Below are 24,987 nucleotides of genomic sequence, written 5' to 3'. Positions count from 1 at the left end.
GCAACAGAAATTGTTTTTTGTTCAGTAACAAAATATTTTCTTCAACCATTACTTTTGTCCACTTTTTATAGTAAAATTTGAAAAGTGGCAACTCTAAATTCCTGTCTAAATTGTTCTTTCTTGCACATCATTCACTATTCAGTCAGAATCACACCGTTTCGTTCACTCACTGTAAATTGGTCGTGTTTTTACATTCACAATTTCATTGCGTTGCGTGCTACTTTTAAAACCAATATTTTAAAATAATAATCATTGATATTGACTTATTCTTATACCTTTAGTGCAGTGGTCATAAAATCAAAAGTGGTCGTGTTGTGTAAAGTGTAATTTTTTATTTGCTCAAGAAAATGTAATTTCATTTGAAAATGAAGTGTTATTTCAACGAGAGACTAAGCAAAGAAACGACAATATTTGTCAAAAGATAAGAAGGAAACTAAGACGGGACCATGGATGATGAGGAGGCTGACCTTCGCGAGCAGATATTTCATAATAATGTCAGGGAGCAAATTGTAAGTAATGTAACAAAGAGTTTATTATGCCTGTGTCCAAACAACAAAACACACGTCGTCCTAGGTCGTCCCAATTGCAATAATCAAACATACTATAGTACTGCAACCTAGTTTCTGATTTGAATTATATTGGTGTTGTTGTTTGAACCAGTTCAAGCCTGCATTTATATTTAGGAAATACAAATGCTTGTTTTGTTTTAATAGGGCAGAGATCAAGGAAAACTAGTTGGTTAAGGTCTTTGGAATTAAATATTATGAGAAGTACTTTAGTTATAATATTTTATAAGAATAAATTATTAGCTGTAGAAGGGTAATAGGTCTCTACAGGCTCAGATCTGTTCCAAAACACATGAAAGATAGCTTTACCAAGTATTCAAGGTAAAAATCTCTATGTCAATGCCATGGTTGCTCTATGGAGGTAAAAATATTAGCTGTAATGTGATTTGTAACTAGCCTCTTCTTTGCAAGTCTCTAAATACAATCCTCTACTACTTGGTGAGTCTTCATAACCTGATACCATTAGTCATTAAAAAATTTTTTAAATTATATGTTGTTAAAATTATAGCTGAATCATTATTTCATAATGTTAATTAATGTTTATAATACTTATATAATTTAAAAATGTTTTATTACATTTTATATTTATAATATAAATTAATTCCACATTGTTTGAACAGATTATCTAACAATTACATGTGATGAAAACTTAACATTTTAAGCAATTAAAGTAATAATAAATTAATTGACAAGGTATCTGGGTATATACCTCTCCTTATAAAATTAAATGGCAAATGATTATCGGACTGTAGATTAGTGTAGATAGATAAAAAAACACCAGTTGCATAAAACCTGTATGAACAACAAGTTTTAATGGGATTTCTTTTTTTGTTTTATTCATAGATATGTCAATATTGGTATTTGTTTCTTTTCATTACAAGTAATATAATTTTATGTGTATGGATTTCGACAACTATTATATGAATGATAGGTAGTTTTGATAGAATGAGTTTTTTCCGAATTCCCAAACTGGATTAATAATTCAAATGTTGGTTACCTAGTGCTGGTTTAAGAAAATCCTATTTATAAAGTACTACTGTCAATTAATATTTTGTTTTATATTCTGTAGAGGAGCTTTATTATGTATAGTTTTAAATTCAAAACATTAATTTGCTAACTATAGGTATTACAAATAATAATGGTAATTTCAACATTGGCATATTCAGGGTTAATAGATTATCTGATAAGATAATTTTAATGTCATATCCTAGTATCTAATAATTATTATCAATTAGTAAACTGGCAGACTGGGGTTTTCCATTGAGTCAGGATTATTTACACACATAGAATTACCAAACATATGCTTGTCCCAGACCAATTGCCCTAAATTATTCCTTTACTAGGGCATGCTATAAATAAGTTTGTAAGGATCTTATCAACTGGTGTTCTTTGGTGTCTACCTACCCCTATGGGAACAAGGTGTGATTTTATGTGAATTTTTTACGTCAATCTCATTTGGTCTATTCAAATTTTTACTGTTACCATGTATCTAATACACACAACCACATTTTCATACCAGACAAAGTTAATTTTATATTTTTTGTTTCAGATTTTCCTACTACTATTCATCATACTGTATCTCGTATCGTTTATGTTAATTGAGAAATTTCGTCGTCGGGACAGTGAGGACTATTTCACGGGAGATGAGGATGAAGTCAAAGTGTACCGGATTAGTCTATGGCTATGCACTTTCGCGCTGGCCGTGTCTCTCGGCTCAGCACTACTGCTCCCAGTGTCAATAGTCAGCAACGAAGTGCTCATACTGTATCCAAACAGTTACTACGTAAAATGGCTGAATAGCTCTCTTATACAGGGTGAGTGATAGTCGTAATTTTTCTAATATTGATTGCCTCGTGAGTTTTAGTTATTGTGAATTAATTGCAGCATGTAATGAAGAATATATCGTCATTTGCATTATTTTATATGCCATAGACTGCCTTGTGATTATGATTTAATACCTAGGTATAAAAGTGCATATCTTGCTAGTCTGATGTAGGTTACTAGAGGACCCAGAAAATATTGTTCTGATGACCAAATTCGAAGCCCGATCACGACGTATTATTCTTTTCAATTCCACATTATATTATTTTTAATTGCGCTTTATTAAATATACACCAAAACCTACAATTTAGATCTCTGTATATTTATGTTAACTGCATCAAAATTTGCCCAGTAGTTCCCTTAATCGCGAACAGACGGCCGCATTATAAAAACATTGTCCTGAGCGATAAAGATTACCCTTATCCTAAAAATAAATGTTGTGCATAATATCAACTATTATTATTTATTGCAGGTTGTAAATAAGTTACCTTCATTGTAAAAATCTTTGTGACAACATAGTAAAAAGTAAACAATAAAATAGTAAATGTTATTGTAGTTTAAGTTCCATTATCGTTCAAGGTAACATTAAAATAGTTGTAAAAGAATTTGTCACCCATTTACAGTAAAGCTACTCTTCATTTTGAACTACTGTTTATCAATACTTCAATACTAATATTATAAAGCTGAAGAGTTTGTTTGTTTAAACGCGCTAATACGCGCTCAAGAACTACTGGTCCAATTTGAAAGAATCTTTCAGTGTTAGATAGTCCATTTATCGAGGAAGGCTTTAAGCTGTATATCATCACGCTACGACCAATGGGAGCAGAGTACCGATACAAAATGTTACAAAAACGGGGAAAATGTTGACCCATTCTCTCTTATGTGACGCAAGCGAAGTTGCGCGGGTCAGCTAGTCTCACATACACAGTCTGCCCCACATCCTCCAGGGGTAGGTATGTATGCATATTTGTTTACACTGCAACATAGGGGTGAATCATTTGGCACTACAAAAACCACAATCTATTATGCCTATTAAGTATGGTATTACGACATAAGAGGTGCATATAACAATATTTTAAGTGCTTTCCTTTTCATTATTCAATCATCGTGATATTATTAAGACTTGGAACTACGCATAAATAATGAATTTATGTGCAAAAATATCATTATAGGACTATAGAAATGTTTTCAATATTGACTGGTAGACTTTACTCAGGGTCTCTATATTAAATTTCATCCGAATCGGTTCAGCGGTTTCGTCGCGAAAGCGTAACGAACAAGACAATGCAATGTCAGACAGGCTTATTTTTGCATAACTTATACCTATCACATTTGTACTTTTTTTTCCAGTGGCAAAATATTATGTCACCCCTTCATATTATCGTCGCTTTGCACAGGAAATTCAGGATAAAAATATTTATTTTTGACTTACACATATCAATAAATATCCATCTAAGTATTTGGGAGATTCTAAATCAGAATCATTCTATTGCTATCGGATATATGAACCTTGACTAGTGGCAATACACCTGCATTAGGTTATTAAGTAAACGCCCTTGAAATAGATTTCATACCATATCTAACAGACTCAGATGAATGAATGATTTCTCATAAATATTCATGAACATATGTGGTAAAATTGGGTTTATCCTGTTGCACCAGCGTACCGTAGGTCGCGGCCGGGATACGATAACCTCTAATAGTAATTAGTATTAGAGCTGTGCGTCTCTGTCGGCCGAGGGTTAGATGTAATTGAGTCCTGTTAGCTAGGCAATTCTAAGTGTAACAAGTCAGGCTTATGACAACGTGGATTAAAAACTAAACTCACGAGCCAACGAATAAATTTAAATGAACTCATTGTTTTGTTATACGTTTTCCTCAAGATTATACATACTCGCCGCACTCTCCACATGCCATGTTTATATTATTTTACATCAAGATCATGTTATACTTTCGATATATTGTGATGTCAGATTTACCTGGCGGTTGACAACATACGCAGCAGGCATTGTCAAAGAACTGAATAAATGAAAGCAAATATTTAATGATTATGTGCTTTGTTTGAACAGCACAATAGAAAAACATGCCGCCTGATGTAAATGGTTTAGATATTGCATAGATTACGCCACGGCGTTTAACTATTACATATTGTATTAAGTTATCCGATTGTGACTATTATCTTTACTTGTAGGTCTTCTAAGTATTTAATTGAGTATAGAACTGAAAGACGGCCACGCTTCTAATTATTTCTTACGTAATTTGTAAATTTCAAAAGTTATTTAAGTTTATTAATTACTTTAAATAAAAATGTATTTTATATCTCCTAGCGGAGGAGCTCGTGGCTTAGTTTACAACAGCCGCACGGATCGATCTCTGAGGTTAAGCTACGCTTGCCGAGGTTGTTCCGTGGATGGGTGACCATCTTATACATATCGAGTTCCTCCGTGTTTCGGAAGGCACGTTAAATTGTGGGTCCCGGCTGTCATTTTCGAAGATCTTTGACAGTCGTTAACAGTAGTCAGAAGCTTGAAAGTCTGACAACCAGTCTTACCGAAGGATATCGTGTTAATACCCAAGTAATTGGGTTGTGGAGGTCAGATAGGCAGTCGCTCCATGTAAAACACTGGTATCCAGCTGCATCCGGTGAGACTGGAAGCCGACTCTAACATAGTTTGGAACAAAGGCTAAGCGAATATATATATCTCCTAGCGACGTAATTTATTTTGCTTACATCATAGAGATTTGAATATGAACGAATAACGCATTTTGGTGACAAGTCTAGCATGTCACCAAAATGCATTTAACGCTCTTTCTTTTCTCTCATGTTTATGTGAAGCGTGAAAGGAGAGGTGACTCGTCGCCGTGCCTATTTAGACTTTAATTACTGTCGATTTGTCTCTAAAACGATTTTATTGTTACAGGGTTATGGAATCATGTATTCCTGTTCTCAAACCTCTCGATGTTCGTGTTCTTACCGTTCGCCTATCTGTTCTCGGAGTCCTCTGGCTTCCCCGGGTGTAGGGGACTCCGGGGCAGAGTGTACGAGACGTTCATTGTTCTCGCACTGCTGGGTGTTGCTATGCTAGGTCTTGCCTACGTCATCTCTGCATGGTTGGAAGGCGACCGATCCAGTATTGATGCTCTGCTTAGTAAGTATTTTTTATCATTCGAATTTGATTGCTGACGTCAATTACAATAAAAAAGAAAATTATAGCTTCAGTAATAACAGCTATAGGGTAATGAAAAAACATCGTACGCCAAACAAGTTCACGGACATTAATGATCAAATTGAAGGTCAATTCAGCGTACAAAACAAAGCTTTTAAGATGTTTCAAGAATACCGTGAAACAATGAGATAGTTTCGTTTTCATGATGACATTGTTTTGCAAACAAATGGAATATTCAGCGTAAATAATATTCATGTATGCTTGTGTTCAATTGAGTGTAAAGAAAGCGGGCACGCCGTAATTGTTCGACCACAGCCAATGCTAATGGGCGCGACGATTGCCCCGGAAACAGAAGTGTAGCATTTACAAATTTGTTTTTTCTTCAGTTGTCTACGTACCTAACTTTAATGTTAATACATTTCGAAATCTCAATAAGATACTATTCGACATTATGATAAGGAAATCGAGAGGAAGTTAGTAAAAAAAATAGTTGATACTTGAAATAAGTAGAGTTCAGCCAACAAATAAAAATGATTTTACTGAAGGCAACCGTTGGATCTTTTTACTTTTTAAAGTATCGAGATCCTTCTAGAGTGAAAACATAGAGAGAATATTAAAATAAATATATTTAAAAGACTAGTTCTGAGCTCTAAAGTGCACTTTTTTAATGATATGCAGTGTCTCAGGAAGTCCATTTGTTCAGTCAAGTGCCAATGCTGGTTGCTCCGGTTTCATATCCTCGTTAACGGCTTTTCGAAATTCCAAATGCTAATCTATGTTAAACCAACACAATCGGTGCATCTGCACGCGTTGAACAAAGCCAAGCAAAATGTATAGAAATCCTGTTTGTGCGTTTACTATGCACGTCGTAACACATGAGTGGTCCCGAGCCCTGACCATCAAACCTACGACGCGGCGACGCGTATCAAACGTATTGTATTGTTCATTATTTACATTTGTCATTGTCTGCTCACAGATCTATGGACGTACCTACCTTTCCTGTATTCCTGTGTGTCGTTTGTCGGAGTTCTAATGTTACTTGGTGAGTAATTTTTCTGATTATATCAGTAAATGCTAAGTAGGTACTAATGCATCCTTGGAAGTCTCGTCAGACGCTTATCAACAGTTCGGTCGTTAGCCCGTTTACTTTCTTTATTGTAAAAACTAGCTGCGCGTAGACTGGTTCTGGACAAGTTTTCTATCAAATTGTTACTGATCAAGGAATTCTATTGCGTCGAACATTCCTCGCCCTACACTTACTGCAAGTTATACAGATAATGCTAAATACGGTTGTTTGTACGAAGGTCCGAGTCTTTGAGTTGCGTGACGTAAGCGGCAGACATTGACCTCTAATTATGTCTCTCTGTTTTCATAGCGACTCTACAGTCGACACGGTGAAGGTACAGTGCATCGAACTCTGCTAAAATGACAGCCTTACTGAGTAACGCTAGTGCTGTTTTGTATTATGCCACTTCATAAACGATAGTATTAACTAGAGCAGTGGGATCGTTATCGCTGCGTCCGTCACGATAAGGTCCATTTAAATCGATCGTAATCTTTTAATGTAATAAACTTTTATTTAACATTACACGTGAGTATATAAACAAATGGAGGGCGACACGTTATCGTCCGTTTCGTCGGTAATGACGTTCTACAAGTCAAATAAATTAAGCTAAGTATAAGTAAATTCATTCATGAAAGTGTTTACTTTTCCATTATCAATTATTCAGTCTTCATCGTCGTCATCATGTCCTATTTTCTTATCAAGAAAGTATTTGATGAGGTCCTTGTGTTGCGGAAACATTTCGTCTAGTTCTTTTCTGCATTCTTCGAATTTTTCCATCTCCTCAAGCTCTTTGTGAGCCCGCGCTTTGTAAAGACGTGCTTTGAAACTTTTCTCGTTGAGACGAATTGCCCAGTAACAGTCATCGTAAACCTGAAAAAATATATCACGATTATTCATAGGAATGCTTACTCTTTCTATTGTAATTTGACAAAGCTGATTGTTATTTTATGAAATTCAAATAAATATTCATTGGAACAGAAAAAGGCAAAAAAGGCAGCGATAAATTCGCACATGTTTTTTAATTGTACAGTTGGACGCGATGGTTGATGAGTTTTGTTCAATGTATAGAAAGTTCGTATTAATGTTTTTTTAATCAAAGGGCTTTAGTTCATACGTACATTTTAGAACAACAAATAGAGCAAAGTTAATGAAATTCGTCTAAAATTTTACACTCGTAAACAGTGTATTTTTCGAGAACATTGTTTTAATCGACATACATGTATTTAATTACTGGTGTTCGCTCAAGACAAATATTTAAAAATAAGTAATTTAACGAGCGAAATGTAGCATACCTAGTGCTTTCTAGAAAACCCATTAACATTTCTTTTGTATTTCGAAATTAATTACAAAATAAACGATTACTAAGATAATCGTGTTATTATCGTTGATATCGGAGAATTACGATATCTATTACTAAACCTGTCTGTTAATACTACTGCGATAAGCAACGTGTAGATTAGACTCTCGTTTATTTTGACCTATCAATCTTTATCTTCGGGCCTACAGCACGTTTGTTTTAAAACAGCTGTTGCTTTGCGGATCTGCCAACGATCCGTATCTAAAGTCAGATACACCATTTATATGAAGTTTTTTGAACTACCATATTGTAGTTAATCGATTCTCGCTATAAATATTTTATGTAAATGGATATTACGTCTGTTGATATATTTATAGAGATAGTAAAAAGAAAACTGATGTTTTATATTTAAGAACTCAAGCCAAATCGTAAGCGTATAATGTGAGAGAAGTTTCGAGAACGCCCTCTAATTCGCTTGTAATTTCGTGACCTTACCTTCTCAAATTTTCCCAGTTTGATGTTAGTCAAAGCTCGGTCGCAGTATAGCAGTGGGTCATCTCTTACATGTTCTATGGCTTGGTTGTAACAAGACAATGCTTTGTCATACTCTTGACGGCGAAAAGCCTTCGTAGCGCGAGTCTTCAAGGTGTCAGCTTTCTCGCGACGAATTTTGCGATCCTCGTAACGTCTTTCTGCGTCTCGGCTCACTTCAGCCATCCATGCTTCTTTGTCGACCTCGCCCTGTCATCGTTGGACAACAACAATGAGTAACATGAAAAATCAATTTGTGTAAAACCTTGAGAATGTAACTAAACATATTCAAGTATATGAACGTTTGGTTTTACGTAAATTTAATCAACCACTAGGTACAATCGTGCCAGACAAGTGACAATGAATAACTAAATGTCCGTAAGGATTGAGGAGCCACATCAGATTTTTAATGGTATTATTTGTAAAATGCAGTGTTATTGTAAATTTAATGGATCGGTATTTCTAATACGAATTGTGTCTAACTTATGCTTTTATTTAAAAAGGTATTGATCCTTGCACAAATTTTTCGTGCTTGTTGTAATTATATTGAATGTCATCAAATTGTTCTTACATACTTATAAATGACTATTGATTATAATAATCGAGCAAGGTAAATAAATGATATTAACCATAATAAGCCAGGTTTTTTATCGCTAGTTACGTATCTCAGTATTCTTCGATTGCCAAGCGTCTCAGTCACCTCATCGCAAATGTAAACATTGAACATGAATATTTCTATCCGCACCGCAAATAGAAAGAACAACAGTATCTACACGAGGTAGATGTTTATTTATAGAGAAACGCGAGCCAAATTGCTTTCACTGATAATATAATACAATACGTGCATTTACTCTTATCTCAGAGGTCTACTATAAAACTACAATGCATGACAATTCGGAATTTGCACGCCATTGTGTGCCGATGTCGACGGTATGACTAGTGAAATTGATCGAATAGGTGAGAATTCGCATAATCTTTTTTCAATCGCAAGTCCATCGTAGGCCTCCCCGAATTAGATGATTACTAAACGTATTAGCACTGCGACCCACATTTATCACCAGTCACCGCGTGTTAATTGTTGTACCACGCACTTTAATAAAGGTTTGGCATCCTACTATGCTTTTGTCATTCACTAACACTCGTATATAAATATTTATACAAGCCTCCTACGTGACATTTATTTCGATGGTTTAACTGCATACCGGGTGTCGAATTTGTTATAAAACAATGCGACACGGTTCTCTATGGAGTGTACTGCGGTGCCGATAACCTAGTTTCGTAATATACTAAGTAATTATAATACGAGGACTATTGATAGAATGCAGGTTGCTGTTCACTTAACCGAATTATATTTGAGTAAAGAATTAGATTAGGACAAAGCGATTGGTGTCACGGTAATGTGCTCGTATATACCATAATATACTCCCACATTTATGAAGACGATTGTTCCTTGTTTGCTTAGAATACATACACAAACATTATGTTGATATAAAGCTGAAGTAATCTGGACCGAAATAGCACTCGAACCAAACGCGAAGGGTGTACACGGGATGTAGATTATGTCTTCTTATTTTTGGAGCGTGTGTATTTCTATTTTTAACACGATGTTTATAGAAATAGAAGCAGTGAAAATAGAAAAAGTAAAATAAATAATATCTCCGCTAACCGTGTCTTTATTTTCGATAGATTTGAAAGCTTTCGTATTGATCACTGAGCGGTTTTGCTTTACTTTCAATGCCACGTTGTTATCATCGTCCAAAATTACTTTTCCATCCAGATACTGGTCTGCTAAAGCTTGTGCTTTATCTGCCTTCTCCTTGTCACCACTCGCCAAGTCTTTGACAAGCTTGGAGACCTCTCCCACTTTCTTCATAAAGTTGTTAAATTCTTCGTTCCGTTCGATTGTTTTGGGATCGTTTAAAGCTAATTTAGCGAGTGACTTTTTAAGGCTCATTGTTTCTTTAGGAATCAATAAAATATATGAAAAAATACACCACAGTACACAAGCCTGTTTACAACCGTTCACGTATTGACATAACAGCGTACATAGCAACCGTTGTCAAGTGTAACAAAAAACAAACGTCAAGACGTGGGCCGGTGACACTCGTTTAAAAACGTTTTTGATGTTTATTTTCGTTGCGGCCAGTATTTATGATGCTATTTAAATCGCGTCACTGGAAGTATGAACGGTTAATCTTAGTAAGTTAGTGTTGCGCTCGAAAGTTTTTATGTTACTAGCCTAGTCGATTCTATATTTACTTCAAGGTAAAATAGAAATGTTTCCTTGTTGTTAATTTTATTTCAGACGTGCGGATTTTATTTTGACGTTTATGAGAGATTAGCCGCTTCGTTTATGAATCTGACTCAAGCAGAACCCGCGCGCACTTTATGAAATATTTTTTTTACCGCGATATCATGTTCGTTTACCGTTTTTGTTGCCATTAATTAAAGGCATGTAAAAACTAAAGACGTATGTTAGACCTTTGGTTCTTGGCTCAATCGGTACAAAAACACATCGATTATTCGTAACTAACAGGTGCATGAGATTTAAACCTGCCAATACCAGTTTTAATCTGATAGCGCTTGTAAAATCAAATCTGTTTCCTCATTGTTAAGTGACTATCATTATTCGTTTTTATCTCGTAGCTAGAAGACAAAATACGCTAAAGCTAACAATTTGTCCAATTAATAATTATTAGTTGTACTTGCATTGAATTCATAGTCTCATGGAATTTGCTAAAGGGTAGGGAGACTAGAATGTAGAGCTCTTAGTTATGAATAGTAAATAGAGCAAAACACATCTTTGTCATTTCGCATCTCCCTTATCAGTGTACAACAAACCCCGGCCGCGACGACTACATACAATATTCTTGTTTATTACATTGAGTTCTCTTACAGCTATTTCTTTACAAAAAAATATGTGAAAGGTTTATTAGAGCTATTAGATTTCTTTCAGCATCTTTCCTGTTCAACACCTGACACCTTTTGTTCTTCGATGCGACACACATAGTTCAATAGTCACAGTCTTTATACCAGCCACTATAATGTTTGTTTGTTTGTCCAGTGTTCACGCCGCTCGGTTTCATCCGTCTGTTCGGCGTGGTGGGCGGCGTGCTGGTCAAGCCGCAGTTCCTGAGGGATCTCAACGAGGAGTACTTCGTGTACTCCTTTGAAGAAGACACTATCAGGCGACGGATCAACAATGCTGTCTCAACAGGTATGTTCGTGTTTCACTACGATTTGTTGCAGGTGATTATATGTACTTTGCAATCTTAACATTTAAATTGTCTTCGAAGAAATTTGTAAATATATATTATTAGATACACTTAACTGAACAAAAACAATACACTTCACACACACGTTCAGAATATATCAAATTTCACGTACAGCTTAACACCTATTTGTGTAAACATATTTCCGTATATTTTGTCGCCCTAGTTCGAAATAAAAATTCAGACTATATTATCAAGCAAAGAGTAGCTCGATTTTATTCACTTACATCTTTACTTGTAAACACAGAGCTATAGGTACACCTGCGTTTTATGTGTCATGATAAAATTGGCAACCAGAGTGTTTACTGTTTGCTCGTAACTAAACAGATGATTCGTAGCGAGTACATTAGCTCGCAAAAATATTTTGACGAATCTGACAAGCAGTACCAGCAACGTTATAAAGAATAATAACACTGAGAAAATGATGTAATTCCAATATCTTAATTGCAAATTAAGTATGTTTATTATGTTAATTTAAAACTGTTTAATTCACTCAGCTGTTCCGTATTCCAAAACAAATCTCAAACGTTACTAGCTATCAGCCATCACGTTATCTAAACAAAGAGGTAGCATGCGAGCTAATATACACAAGGATATTATGTACTGATTGTAATGAAGCTGGGTGCTTCCTATGTTGTGACGTGAGTGGCGTAACCTCACGAATTGCTATGTGACCTTCCTAACACATTTAACATCAGCGCGCGTGTACGCAGATCTTTACTCGTAAAAAAAGTTACACGGATAATTGTATACTTATCCTATTATATTTAAATTTGTCGTTTACATCTCAGATAGAACTAGCCTTGGTTAAAGGAGTAATAGTTCAAAATGTCAAAGCTACAAAATGAACGTGCTTGTCGAGAACTTCGATTTTAATGATTATCTCTCCAAACGCACACATTTACCGTTGCGGCATAATGATGAATGGCAAATATCTATAAATATCCGAACTTTCGCGATTCATACATACCGAGGAGAAATTCTGCAATCGTAAAGAGCGTCTTCAAGAGCTGTCTCCACTCATTATGGCATAGTTATGGTGACAGCAATAGCTTGCGGCGTGTTTGCACAACCAGTTATACTCATACAATTCTAATATATTTTTCATGACTTACCTAAATATTTGCCTAAAGATAACAAAATAGTGACTTGTAATAAAATTTTGCTTTGTTTTCGCACGATTAATGCGCATACATTATGCCAACAGCACAATTAGGATTCTATTATCGCATATAACTCAGTTAATCGAGATTCTATTAGCGCGGTACATTGTGTACAATGGGTGGTTCATATTATTCGACTCTAAGGTATTTTAGCTGTCGTAATTAGACATAGTTAGTTGATTGCGAGATCTTAGTGTTAGACCAGTTTTGTTGTTGTGGAGCAGTTCGATTTACCATTATACAATTATGGGTATAGATTCAAATCAGTTAATAGTCGTTGTTACTGCAATGCTTATGATTTCAAAATTGAATAGTTTACCCTGCTACATAATCAAATAGTCGTATCAAAATAATATAATATTATTCAAAGGTGTCTTTGTGGTTCTTGCCACAATCATCACTCTTGAAACTTGAAACGATACCCGGGCATATCGACCAGCATTTCAGACTTCAAGCCCTTCAACATATAAATCCTATCCGCTAATGACGACGAGGTTTTCAATCAAAAACTTTTCCTAGAAGTCTAAAGCATAGGCGTAATTCGGAACTGAAATATGTTCATCAAACAAGCGCTACGTACAATTCTGCAATTAGTATCAGTTGTAGAACAGTGTAATCGGATCGAAATTGATGTCCGTTAAACAACGTCAAGGTTGCTTCTCAATTTAGTCCCCAATAGCCAAATCGACGATTTGTCTCTGGCCGTGACAGAAACAATTTACTAGTATTTGTGTGTACGTGTTTTGTACATCAGAGATATTATAAAAATACATTTATTCACCTTCCCACGGTTAGGCACGAGGCCTAGAGTAAAAAAGGTAGTAGATAGATAGTCCATAAAATAATTGTAAGGATTTTAACGTTTTTTACGATGTAACAACAAGATGACTGATAATAATTAGACATGGGGACATGCAGGGATTGACAGGGGCACATGCAGAGAATTTTATAAAATGGGGTTAACAACAATAAAATACAGATTCGCAAAGTCTTGCAAAAGCATTGCAATAAAGCGTTTATCAGTAGTTATTTGTACATCTTTATTTCAGGACAATCAATATCAAAATATAAGGTCACTTCGTGTGGCGTTCGTGTCCGATACCGCTATAAATGACTCGCTATTTTAGTCTGAACCAAAATAGAAAACATCCAAACCATCTCAGCCTGAAGAATAAAAATAAATCATGTTGAGGTGATTTTTCTTTTTTGTGTAAACAAATGAAAACAATGGACAGTATTGATTGTTTATCATTAGTAAGGAGTATTTGAAAGAGTATTGAATGCTGTATAATAAGATTACGTATAGATGTGTATGATACAAGTATTATAAGAGGGGGAATGTTCTAGGGTTCTACACCTAATGATTCGTGAACAATGGCCGTGTCTGTTATGTTTACAAATATTAGCTCTCGCTGTTTATATCAGTACTTCTGCAATGATATCACTACCGTATACTATTTTGTAACGTTTCTTTTAACTATTATGTAAAGTGACTTTTCGGAGTTATGTGTGTATTAGAAATAATTATCACTTGTTCCAGTGAAGGAAAACATCGTGTTGCAACTGTTCAAATCCCCAACCCGTACTTGGTCAGAATGGTAGACATAAGGCCTAGACCTTCCCTTATTACGGCAGGAGAACCTTGCCCAGCAGTGGGTAAAATTTTTATTATGAAAAGTCAGAGATTTCTGAGGATTAGCGATTAGTAGCGGTGCTTCTTTAAGTCTAATGGTTTTCGTAAAATGTGTGAAGTATAGAACAGTAAGGTGCGTGTTCACATGTTTTACAATGTGTATTCTCACGGTTTGTTTTGTAACTGGATGTAATCTCACAAATGTGGTACTCTTCCTTGTTTTATAAAGTTTTTGCTTGTAATAATTAGTTAGAGCGTGGTTATTCCGCCAGAAGACTTATGAAATAGCTTAATGACGGACTTTATTAACAAAATCTGCAGCTACTACTCTTCTTCTGCCTCCAGAAGCACTCGAATAAAACTAAGCAAACCATCCACCTACAGAATTAGAACTAACGGTGAAGGGTTTAATCCTACTACTACTAAATATAAATCAGATATACGTACTATAATCTAATATAAAATATGGTTTTCATCGGCTTTCAAAAGATTCTGTAGGATCAGAAAGTTAAATAAATTCTAGTTTCTTTTCCTGTTATACAAAGACATTTTAAAGAATGAACGTCTAGATCTAATATCACTGAGACATAACAACGGTTCTGTGACCAAAAACGCAATTTGATTTTCATCTAATACAGAGACGAAATATCGGTCATCATAGAGTTTTATAACAGTTCTATATAGCAGTAAATAAATCTAGTCGTTCGTACGCATGCAATATAACAAAAACTATTTGATTTCTACTTAAGAATTATATTATCATTCGAAGACTAGAGACCATTGTATAAATGTGAGTTTAGATATTGTAATGATTAACAAGAATATGTTTACCATTTTTGTTGCTTTTGTTTTTGATATTGATATGTTTTTGTAAGAACATAGACGAAGGTCGTTTAATAATAGGTTTGTTCGCTGAAATCAATTTACAATAATAATACAGGTCCTGTTTTTAACGGAGATGAACGTAAAAAGACTACGTAACTACGTAATTATAACTTTTTTAACTTGCATAGATACTAGCTAGAGCCTGTAGGTCGATCAACTCCGAACACATAATGCATGAAATTGATTTTATCTAAAACATAATGAATATAAAATAAGTGGTTATTTTTATCCGTCTAGATTACAGGTTCTTTGAAAGGTTTCTGTTATCAGATTTCGCCGTCTTTATTATTGCAATATGCCACATTCCGAGCCAAGTGTAAAGTTGAATAAATTGCTATTTTAACCTTGTAAGGTCACCTTTTTTAAAGCTATTATGTCAATTAGTACCGGGCGGTGTAATTTGGGCTGGCAATTGATTAAAAACGGGCTATCTGTTTCTACAGGCTATTTAAATTAAACCAATAGTTGTTTAAACTAAGATCTTATCATAAAATAATGTAAAACGTAGATACAAGATGGTTAGGTTAACGAACGTTATCAAAACATGTCTAAGGACAAAAATATGCAGTCTTGTTTTTGTTCCCTGTCATTGTTGACATGACTCGTGGGTTTATTTATCTTCAAAACATTGATATACAAAAGCCAAAAAAAACATTTATTTACTTGTATATGAGGAATTGTTCAGATAATATGTTTCCTGATTTGGTATAACTTGACAATGTCTACTTGGTCAGATTTCCCGTGGTTTACCGATTGTTGACAAGTAACCAAAAGTGGTATTTACCGTTAATTCCACTTAGAAATAAAGTTAGTTTATTGGTAAAGGAGATTGCTAACATAGTTTACCTGAAAGTTATTGAGGTTGGTCGATAAGCGGTATCGGAAATTCCGATGTATTCACACTGCCTAAGTGGTACTGTATTTGGATCTATATCTAGATTAGTGGCGGAACTCCAAGTAGTAACATTGTAACCTATATTCTGAATACCTTATTCCATCTTACCTCAATCCGTGACCATGATCGGTGTAACTCGGTCGAAACGTCGGGCAACCAATAAGATATCGTAACCTTAAAATTCTCATCGCGTTTCACACGCGTTTAGCCATTTGGTATAATATGTATGTTGTCTATTATATGACACTAGAGGCTGCACGCGACTTCGTCCGCGTGCAAACCCCTCCCGTGTAAATCCCGATCCCTCGGGAACTCCGGGATGAAAAGTAGCCTATGAGTTATTCTGGGTCTTCATCTACGTACATACTAAATTTCATCGTAATCGCTTCAGTAGTATTTGCGTGAAAGAGTAACAAACATCCATACATCTCACAAACTTTCGAATTTATAATAGTACTAAGAAGTAAGATAGTAAAATTATAATATTAGTAAGATTAGTGAGATTACTCGGGTAGTGACCCGATTATGTATATTTCCTTTTATTGCTCAATGTTTCGGTGGTCGCAATACACCTGTCTCACCGAGAGGAAGAGATGTATCATTGTATATTATTCCTGTCCTCGACCCAGAAACTGCAGTGCGGAGTTTATAGGTCAGTAGTGCGCTTAATGATCCATACCCCAAGGCACATAGAGGGGTTACTTCTGTTTATCGAAGCGAAATGAGTTCGAGTTGTACACTTGGGAGTACAATAGTGCCTATTTTGATTTATTAGAGTTAGGTTCTTGATCATTTGATGATCTTTTTGCCACTGAAATGTTCTAATAAGTACAATATTTATCGACTTCCGACCTCGTATTTGAGCCTTGTTTAATTATCCTTATTCCTGTGTATAGTAATGATATTATTTATTGCGCTCAGTTATAATATGGTTTTCTTCTTTCCTTTTTTGTTGTTTTTACTCTGTATCGGGATAAAATCATTAATGTTTTTAGCGTTTTATTTCCCTCCGTACACTTAGCTGTGATATCCTATTGTTAAAAACTGCTAATGTGTATTTGATTACAATGGAAATGTATTGTTACTCATGATGAATTATTTGTCTCTACACTAAAAACGAAGTTTCGACTGTAGGTCTCATCAAAATCTACAATTATTCCTTAAGAAAAACAAAACTAGGTCAGTTTTAACTTTGTTCATAATTTGATTGTAGGAGTGGGCTACATATCTCCGGAGCCCATGTACCCTGACCGCGGCGACATATCGGCGCCGGTGGACGCCAACGTGTCCATCTCCAAGGAGAGCCAGCAGGCGGTGCGCCACGGCAAGGAGACGCCCTTGCTACGACTGAGGAACGGCGCATTACAAGCCGGCCTCAATGAGAGGCTGCAGAGAGTTGCAGCTATGAGGAAAGTGAGTATCTATCTGCTTTCGCACAGTTTCTGTTAAACATTTACCCTCTTATTCACAAAAATATATGAAGTTATGAAAAGCTTATAAAGTGTTTTGTTTCTTTCACATCTTAGTGAAATGAAAAAGAGAAAACATTATAGCAGCTTTTTAACTAAAATAGGTTTATAGTGTGTTTATGAATAAGAGGGTTAGAATGTGATAGGTATCTAAAGCCATTGTTTGAAAGTAATAGCCGTAACCATTTTTAATAAAATCTTCTTTAAGTTTTTAAATTTTATAACCTGTTGTTGTAATTACCTATTTCTTTTTCTTTCCTCTATAAACACTTTCCTGATTTGTAAGCCGATTTTCCGTCAAAATTCACTTAACCACAAATCTAATGACGCAATACCTTAATGGAACGTCCCACCCACTGTGCTTAAGAACGTATGAAAAAACATTATTTACTTTGACTTTAAAAAAAATTCACGTGTTCGTAATAAAAAAGGCGCCATATATTAGTCCCACATAAAACACGCAAGTAACTTCATACATAAGTCATAAAAGCGTAATAGTCGCAAAATTAGAAATGGTCCGTCACGATAACGTGTTTCGTCGCCACATAAACACGTCAACATTGTTTCAAATTGTATTGTAATGTAATGATAATGTATGACGAGAAAATAGCACCCACGTCATAATATGTAGAGTAGATGTCTGGGCTTAGGAACAGTTATAAAACTAACGTAGATATTTAGGTTTTCTATGAGTTGACATTTACGTATACGCTCGTACACGTGCACGCTGGTACGCAGTGTGAAAAATCCGGTGTCATCACGTTCAAATTCGTGAACAAAATGTCTTTGCGAAACAAGAGTGACGATTCTTACTGTATTGCGCTATCTAATTTTGAATGGTTAAGGCATTTGATTTATCAATTAATATTAAACCACAGAAAGAACTTTGGCCTCTGTGGCATAGTGGTTAAGGTGGTTGCCCTGCCACTACCATTGCGTCGAGAGGTCGGTAGTTCGATTCTCACACAAGAAATATTTGTGCGATCCACAAATATCGTCGTTTCGGGTGAACTTTGTGTCCATTGTTTGTATGTTTGCAAAAGTCCCTGCGACACAGCAATTCTGAGTGCGGGAGTTGTAATGTAACTTGAACAATTGTTTTTTACATTGTTGTGTAGGAAGTGGAGAGTCAACGCAAGACGTCGTCTCTACAGCGCAACGTGGTGTACCCGCTGGCGATGCTGCTGCTACTCGCGCTCACCACCATCACCGTGCTTATGGTGCTGCAGAACACGCTCGAACTGCTCATCGGCATCAAGGCACTACCGCTCAGTACACGGGTTAGTACAATTATAGTTTAATAGTATAGTGCTTATTTCTGCTGTGTAGGTATGTATTTTGCATTTACATCGTATTTGTCTTTTAGTCCATTTAAACTTTGAAGTCGTAACGAAAAGCGAAAGTGCAAATGTTTGCTGACTGAAATCGAGTCTCTTGACTTTTAAAACGCTTCCCTTTATTTATTTTCTGAGATTTCTAGACTTTTATCAACTATAACCATATTATATGATCATTTTAAAAACTAGACATAGAGATAGGTTTCGATAATTCTCTTAAATTGACTTAAGTAATTTGTGTTTCCAGCAATTCACGCTGGGCATAGCGTCTCTGTCGAAGCTGGGGTGCTTCGGCGCGGTGCTGGAGGCGTTCCTGATCGTGTACCTGTACGCGGCGTCGCTGACGGGGCTGAGCACGCCCATGCGCGCGCTGCGCGTGCTGCCGCGCGCGCGCCGCACGCCGCTCGCGCGCATCATCGCGCACATCGCGCTGCTGCTCGCCTACTCCACCGCGCACCCGCTGCTCGTCAAGATGCTGGGTACGTACTGCCTACCCTACACGACAAACTACCCTAAATTGCTATCACACAATAGGGTTCTTGCCTACCAGTCAAATCAGCCACTCTTTATGAAATGTCAAAATCACATTTTAGTTTGGAAATACGGTGTAGTGACGTCACAATTTCATTGGCATTAAATGAGAGCCTAATAAAATGTTCCAGTCTGTAATAACTACAATTCAACAAAAAAAAATGACATAGCCTGAGCATTTCAGATGAATCTTTTACGAATACAAGTTTAAAATGTTTTCGTTAACCCAGACAACTACCAAATTTGCATGCGGTAGAGGTCCAAATACTGTCATATTGAACCAAATCTAAAAGTAATATGTGCATCTTTTTATTCAGAATATTTAATCAGCACTGCTCATAAAAGCGAGTGACACGATTAATTAGAACTCTCTCGTTTAAAATAACTCGCATTAGTTAACTGTTAGACAATTATTTTATGAACCGTGCCAATGAGCGATAACATCGTCGGCTTGGCAGCCAAAGATTCTTATATACGTACTATAATTACAGAATTTTATAAAATACTTTTGGATGCAATACAGTAGCTTCTTCTACGTGGGGTCGGCACATTATGTTTTCTCTCAAAAACGTGTAACATAACATACCTGACGTTAACCCTCTTTGGGAAACCAGTATAAACCGATAAAAATGCATTAAATTTCTAACAGTAATTTGTATTTCGGCAGGTATAACGAACTTCGACTTATTGGGAGAGTTCGGTCGGATAGAATGGCTGGGCAACTTCAAACTCGTCCTGCTATACAATGCCATATTCGCGGGCGCGGTGACTCTGTGCCTCGTGAGCAAGTTCACGGCGAGCGTGCGCCGGGAACTCTACAACAGGTTGGTGGAAAACGTCAACACCGTCGCGCACTGCGTATCTTTTCTCAACAACTGAACGGACGACGTTTGACAAAATTATGTGCCCATATAAATAACTCTAAACTATCAATTGTATTCACGTAGTTTATTCCCAGAGTTATCTGTATTTAAAGCTCTATTATAGATCTGGTATATCAATTAGAGCGATTAAATTTTACAGTAGACAAATCTGTTAAAACATAGGCTGCTAATTATATCGCTAGTAGTTCATAGAGATTGTAGTTAGTTATCCAATACCTGTCTAAATTATTGAAACTTTCGAACAATAGTATAATATAAATGTCTATTATATTAATGACAATTTTTCACGTATTATTAATAAACAATAGGAATGTTTTTAATTAAATGATTACATGGATGTACTAATAAGTGTTCGTAAAATATATTTGACTACAAAAAAATAGTAAAATACACAAAATGACTTACAAAGTAAACTTAGATAATTGCATTTATTTTTTACCAATCAATTTATTTGTTTTGTATTTCGGTTCCTATTTATACTTTTTATGATGTGTACGAGTTTGTGTCATAATTACTATCTATAAATCTTTGAATGTTGTAAAGTTGTTGAGGAAAGACTCGCTAGAATAAATTTGAATTTTTTTATTACCAATGAGACTGAATTTGTTAAAGTTATGATTAGGAACAGGAGATTATTTATTATTTTGTTACGTCTATGTAATAACTAAATGTGACTTGTGAATGAATTACAACAAATAGATTTAATATTATTTTAATGAAACAATTGTGTAAGATTATTGCCATGAATTTAATCAATGTATCGATGTGGTGTTCTTTATTATGTATGAAACCACACGTTTTTATCTTGTCGTCTCAATATCTTTTAGTTTGCGCAGAGCAAAATTATTTCAAAGTGATGTATTTAAATGATAAAAGACATTGAAGACTGTTTTTATCTTAGAATAACTAGATTTATGTAAGCTTTTGTTGCTCAATGTTACATCACACGGTAACCCCTGCAATGGCGATGACAATGAGTGGTCGTGTTTGTGTTTTATATGTGGAGGCTAATTAATATAACATTCTAGTCTTATTAGATCTCTGTTGCAGGGAACTTACGAGCTTCAGCACACGTTTATTAATATTCTCGAACAATTAACACATTTCAGAGGATTCATTTTCCATTATTTACTCGTACTAACGCGCAAACTTGCATTATATAGGAGAGTTGTATCACACGTAATGATGTTGCAACATATAGCTAGTGTGTTTAGAATATGTTAATGTATATAGTGGACGAAATTACGCCAGTGGTGCTACATACATTTATCACTAAACTAGAATACACCACAAGAATAAATATAATGTTACGATGTACTTAGAACAACCATACTAGGGCGCTTATGTAAGTCTTGTGTGTGAATCTCGATTGTTTGTGACTATAGTTATTATATTTAGTGTGCGGATTTTATACATTTTGTATTATCTTGTACCAAACGTTGAGATTGCATTTGAAAACAATACATAATAAAAATTGATGTTGTTCTTTTTATTTCAACCCATGTGTAAATACCTCCCCTGTAGTTTAGTAGGGTTTCATTATCATAAACGCTTTGTAGTGAAACTTACTCGCGTTCAGAACATAGTAACTACTTCACTATCAAAATCAAATTGCTTGATCAATACATTTATTTGTGTTTATAAATACTGTACAGTAAGTACATGAGAGTCGTTATAAAAGTTTATTGGAAAGTCTATTCTCTCAACGCGAATGGGTTCAATTAACATTGGTTACTGGTTGCTTGATCACTCATTTCAATATAAAGCTTTAGTTAGCTTCCACAATATTTGCTTCTGCTCTTTATTATTTATCTATTCAGTCTCATTAGGTTCGCTAGTGAATGTTATACTTAAATATATTTTTTCGTTTAGATACAAGTGGGTAGCAGATGTGTTCACGTTGCCAGAGGATAAGACGCCGAACGCCATGGCGAACGTAACTTTAAACCCTACTCGAGCTTCGACAGAGAGAACTACAGAAAAGCTAGAGCAAGAAAGCATGCCGCATGTAACGCATGTCAAATCAGAATAGAATATACCAAAAAATATTATGTAAAGAGCTGTGAAATACCTTTTCAAATACTATAAATCCAGCTATATTAATGTTATGTCCAGCAGTGGATTTCTATAGATTTCGTGACAAATGAAGTAACTAGAAAGATTAACCAAGTTGGAGAAACTTTTGTGTTCCACCAAACTAAAGAACTGATAGTGAACGAAACAATTGAACAATATAGAAAGAAAAATAAACATTAATTTAACATCAAAATGCAAGTGCACGTTTGGCACAATTTTTAACGGACTAATAGTTTACCTCGCCACTATCACCAACAGGCGGTATGTTGTGGGTTCAAATCCCAAATATTTGTGTGATTAGGTCAACTATTTGTTTAGTCCCAGTGTTGTGAGTTTCTCAAAGATATTTTTTATAAGTTCTAAATACTCATCAAAAGTAAGGCAGAAAGAGATATTTTTCATTTATAAAATAGCAACTTAGTGTTTCTAGTCTGCATGTTTAAGTAAATATTTATGGAATGAACACATTTTTGTCAGAATGATTACCTTTAGCTTTCTCAGTTCTTATATTTGCAGCACAAGTATTACTGTATTAGTGCTAGTGACTGTTAGCTTATTTATGTTTGCAGTGCCTCAAAATTTTACACCACTTATGCACCTACCTTTTTTGTGATAGAGGTTGAGATTAAAGAAATGTTATTATCCAATTAAATATGTTTATATAGGGAGTGTGTAGCAGATAGTGGAAACATGAGAAACCTATGTAAATAAGAGAGATACAATAATAAGAAAGCATTATGTAAAACTGCCTACACTCACTGAAACTAAGTTCAACATACTTTTAGTTTTGTTGCTGTATTTATAGTATTTGGAAATGTTGTAAAAATCTTAATATATTATAAGGAATATGAATCTGTGATGCTTATTTATAATTGTAATAAACTATCATGTATCCTTGTATTATAAATAATATGTTATCTAATAAAGTAGTATCAATAAAAGTGATCTAATAATAAAGTTGAATAAAATACAATTTAACTGTCTGATATTTTATTACTATCTTCATTACATGTGTCCACTGTCATGTAGTGCTTTCCACACCTTCTCCCTTTAGCCTTTAGGATAAGTCTCCTTGCATTGTCCCTTACAACTTCTACACTTTGATTGCTGTTAAGTCCCAATATGAATCCAAGATTGATAACATCATGTACATCTCTGACTTGCATGTGATTCTCAGCTCCACTCGCCACAATGATATTTCTAGACTTGCCAACAGCATGGTATGCATGTGCTGTACTAATTATATTCTTTCTAGATGTTGAATCACGTATAGCTGGTGAGTACATAAGCTCAAAGAATATGCCTCTCTCAACAGCCTGTAAATACAGTTTGCGACCCACCTTGAATGGTATTCTACTCTCTGGCTCAAATGTAATTACATCTATATCCATGGATCCACAAGCATACTGAAAAGCTTGCAGAGTTTTGGGAATAACAGCAACAATGTCATATTTTTTTAGATTATCAGACTGGTTTAATTTATGCGCTACACTGGAATCACTGAATTCTATAGTTACTCTTTGTAATATGTTAAGTTTAGTTGATTTAGCCACATCTTCAGGAATATCTAAAGGTAACGGAATAAAATCTTTCTTCTCCCTGGTCTCTCCTTTCTTTTTCTTCTTTTTCGGTTCATCCGATGGTTCTTCGACGAGAGTGTTAAGAGCTACTGTATTAAATCCAAGTTTTTCTATGAGGTGAATTTTGTCCAGTTCATAATTATTACGAATAGACAGGTCACAGAATCCCCAACTTTGTAATGCCATATTTTACATTCACTATAAAAAAAAATACAAATTGACTATTTAGCAACGTTTTACTTAAAAAAACTAATAACGTGTATTAAAAATTATCAGAAAAAAACTTCGTCGAGCGAGGTATGTATTTGGTTTAAAAGTTTAGGTTATGTTTGGTGTTTACCTGTGTCAATGTCAAGCCGAGCTAACGAAAACCATAATGATTACTTTAGATTCGTTCTGAAATGAAATTCTAAGAAATACTGTAATCGATTATAATTTATATCGATTTAATCAGAGAGATAGGTAATGTGTAAAATTTTGATTAATTTGGAGTCACTCATCTTAGGATCATGAACTTATCATTAGGTCCATGTTTAGGACAGCAAAGCACGTCTTGTGGTTTATAAATACACTAGCTGACCCGCGCAACTTCGCTTGCGTCACTGAAGAGAATGGGTCAAAATTTTCCCCGTTTTCGTAACATTTTTCGTTGCTACTCCGCTCCTAATGACCGTAGCGTGATGTTATATAGCCTATAGCCTTCCTCGATAAATAGGCTATCTAACACTGAAAGAATTTTTCAAATCGGACCAGTATTTCCTGAGATTAGCGCGTTCAAACAAACAAACAAACAAACTCTTCAGCTTTATAATAT

The 24,987-nt window shown here is 35.2% G+C and overlaps 3 protein-coding genes across 4 annotated transcripts; 1 reads left to right on the top strand and 2 right to left on the bottom strand.

Annotated features, from left to right (window-relative positions):
* The first annotated feature begins 146 nt into the window (after positions 1 to 146).
* Positions 147 to 23,576, top strand: lili (LMBR1-like protein lilipod). Its single transcript, XM_076115305.1, has 10 exons — positions 147 to 509; positions 2,116 to 2,380; positions 5,309 to 5,536; positions 6,531 to 6,596; positions 11,513 to 11,665; positions 17,510 to 17,709; positions 18,884 to 19,045; positions 19,350 to 19,581; positions 20,301 to 20,457; positions 22,390 to 23,576. Exons 1-10 carry the CDS (start codon positions 447 to 449, stop codon positions 22,547 to 22,549), a joined length of 1,686 nt encoding a protein of 561 aa, XP_075971420.1. The 5' UTR covers positions 147 to 446; the 3' UTR covers positions 22,550 to 23,576.
* On the bottom strand, positions 6,882 to 10,510 carry LOC142973863 (tetratricopeptide repeat protein 12). 2 transcript variants are annotated; one of them, XM_076115883.1, is made up of 3 exons: positions 10,115 to 10,510; positions 8,413 to 8,658; positions 6,882 to 7,490 (listed from the first exon to the last, which is right to left on the bottom strand). In XM_076115883.1, the coding sequence occupies exons 1-3, from the start codon at positions 10,400 to 10,402 to the stop codon at positions 7,281 to 7,283; spliced, it is 744 nt and encodes a 247-aa protein (XP_075971998.1). In that variant the 5' UTR covers positions 10,403 to 10,510; the 3' UTR covers positions 6,882 to 7,280. The 2 variants fall into 2 exon arrangements, with proteins under 2 accessions (XP_075971998.1, XP_075971999.1); XM_076115884.1 differs by having other exon boundaries at positions 10,214 to 10,510.
* Rpp30 (ribonuclease P protein subunit Rpp30) lies at positions 23,403 to 24,545 on the bottom strand. Its single transcript, XM_076115306.1, has 2 exons — positions 24,514 to 24,545; positions 23,403 to 24,371 (listed from the first exon to the last, which is right to left on the bottom strand). Exon 2 carries the CDS (start codon positions 24,357 to 24,359, stop codon positions 23,568 to 23,570), a length of 792 nt encoding a protein of 263 aa, XP_075971421.1. The 5' UTR covers positions 24,360 to 24,371; positions 24,514 to 24,545; the 3' UTR covers positions 23,403 to 23,567.
* Between the last annotated feature and the right edge of the window lie 442 nt (positions 24,546 to 24,987).

This window comes from Anticarsia gemmatalis, chromosome 6 (assembly GCF_050436995.1).
Source record: "Anticarsia gemmatalis isolate Benzon Research Colony breed Stoneville strain chromosome 6, ilAntGemm2 primary, whole genome shotgun sequence".
Lineage (NCBI taxonomy): Eukaryota > Metazoa > Arthropoda > Insecta > Lepidoptera > Erebidae > Anticarsia > Anticarsia gemmatalis.
Note: the sequence above shows the minus strand (reverse complement) of the source record. Positions and strands in the feature narration are given on the sequence as shown.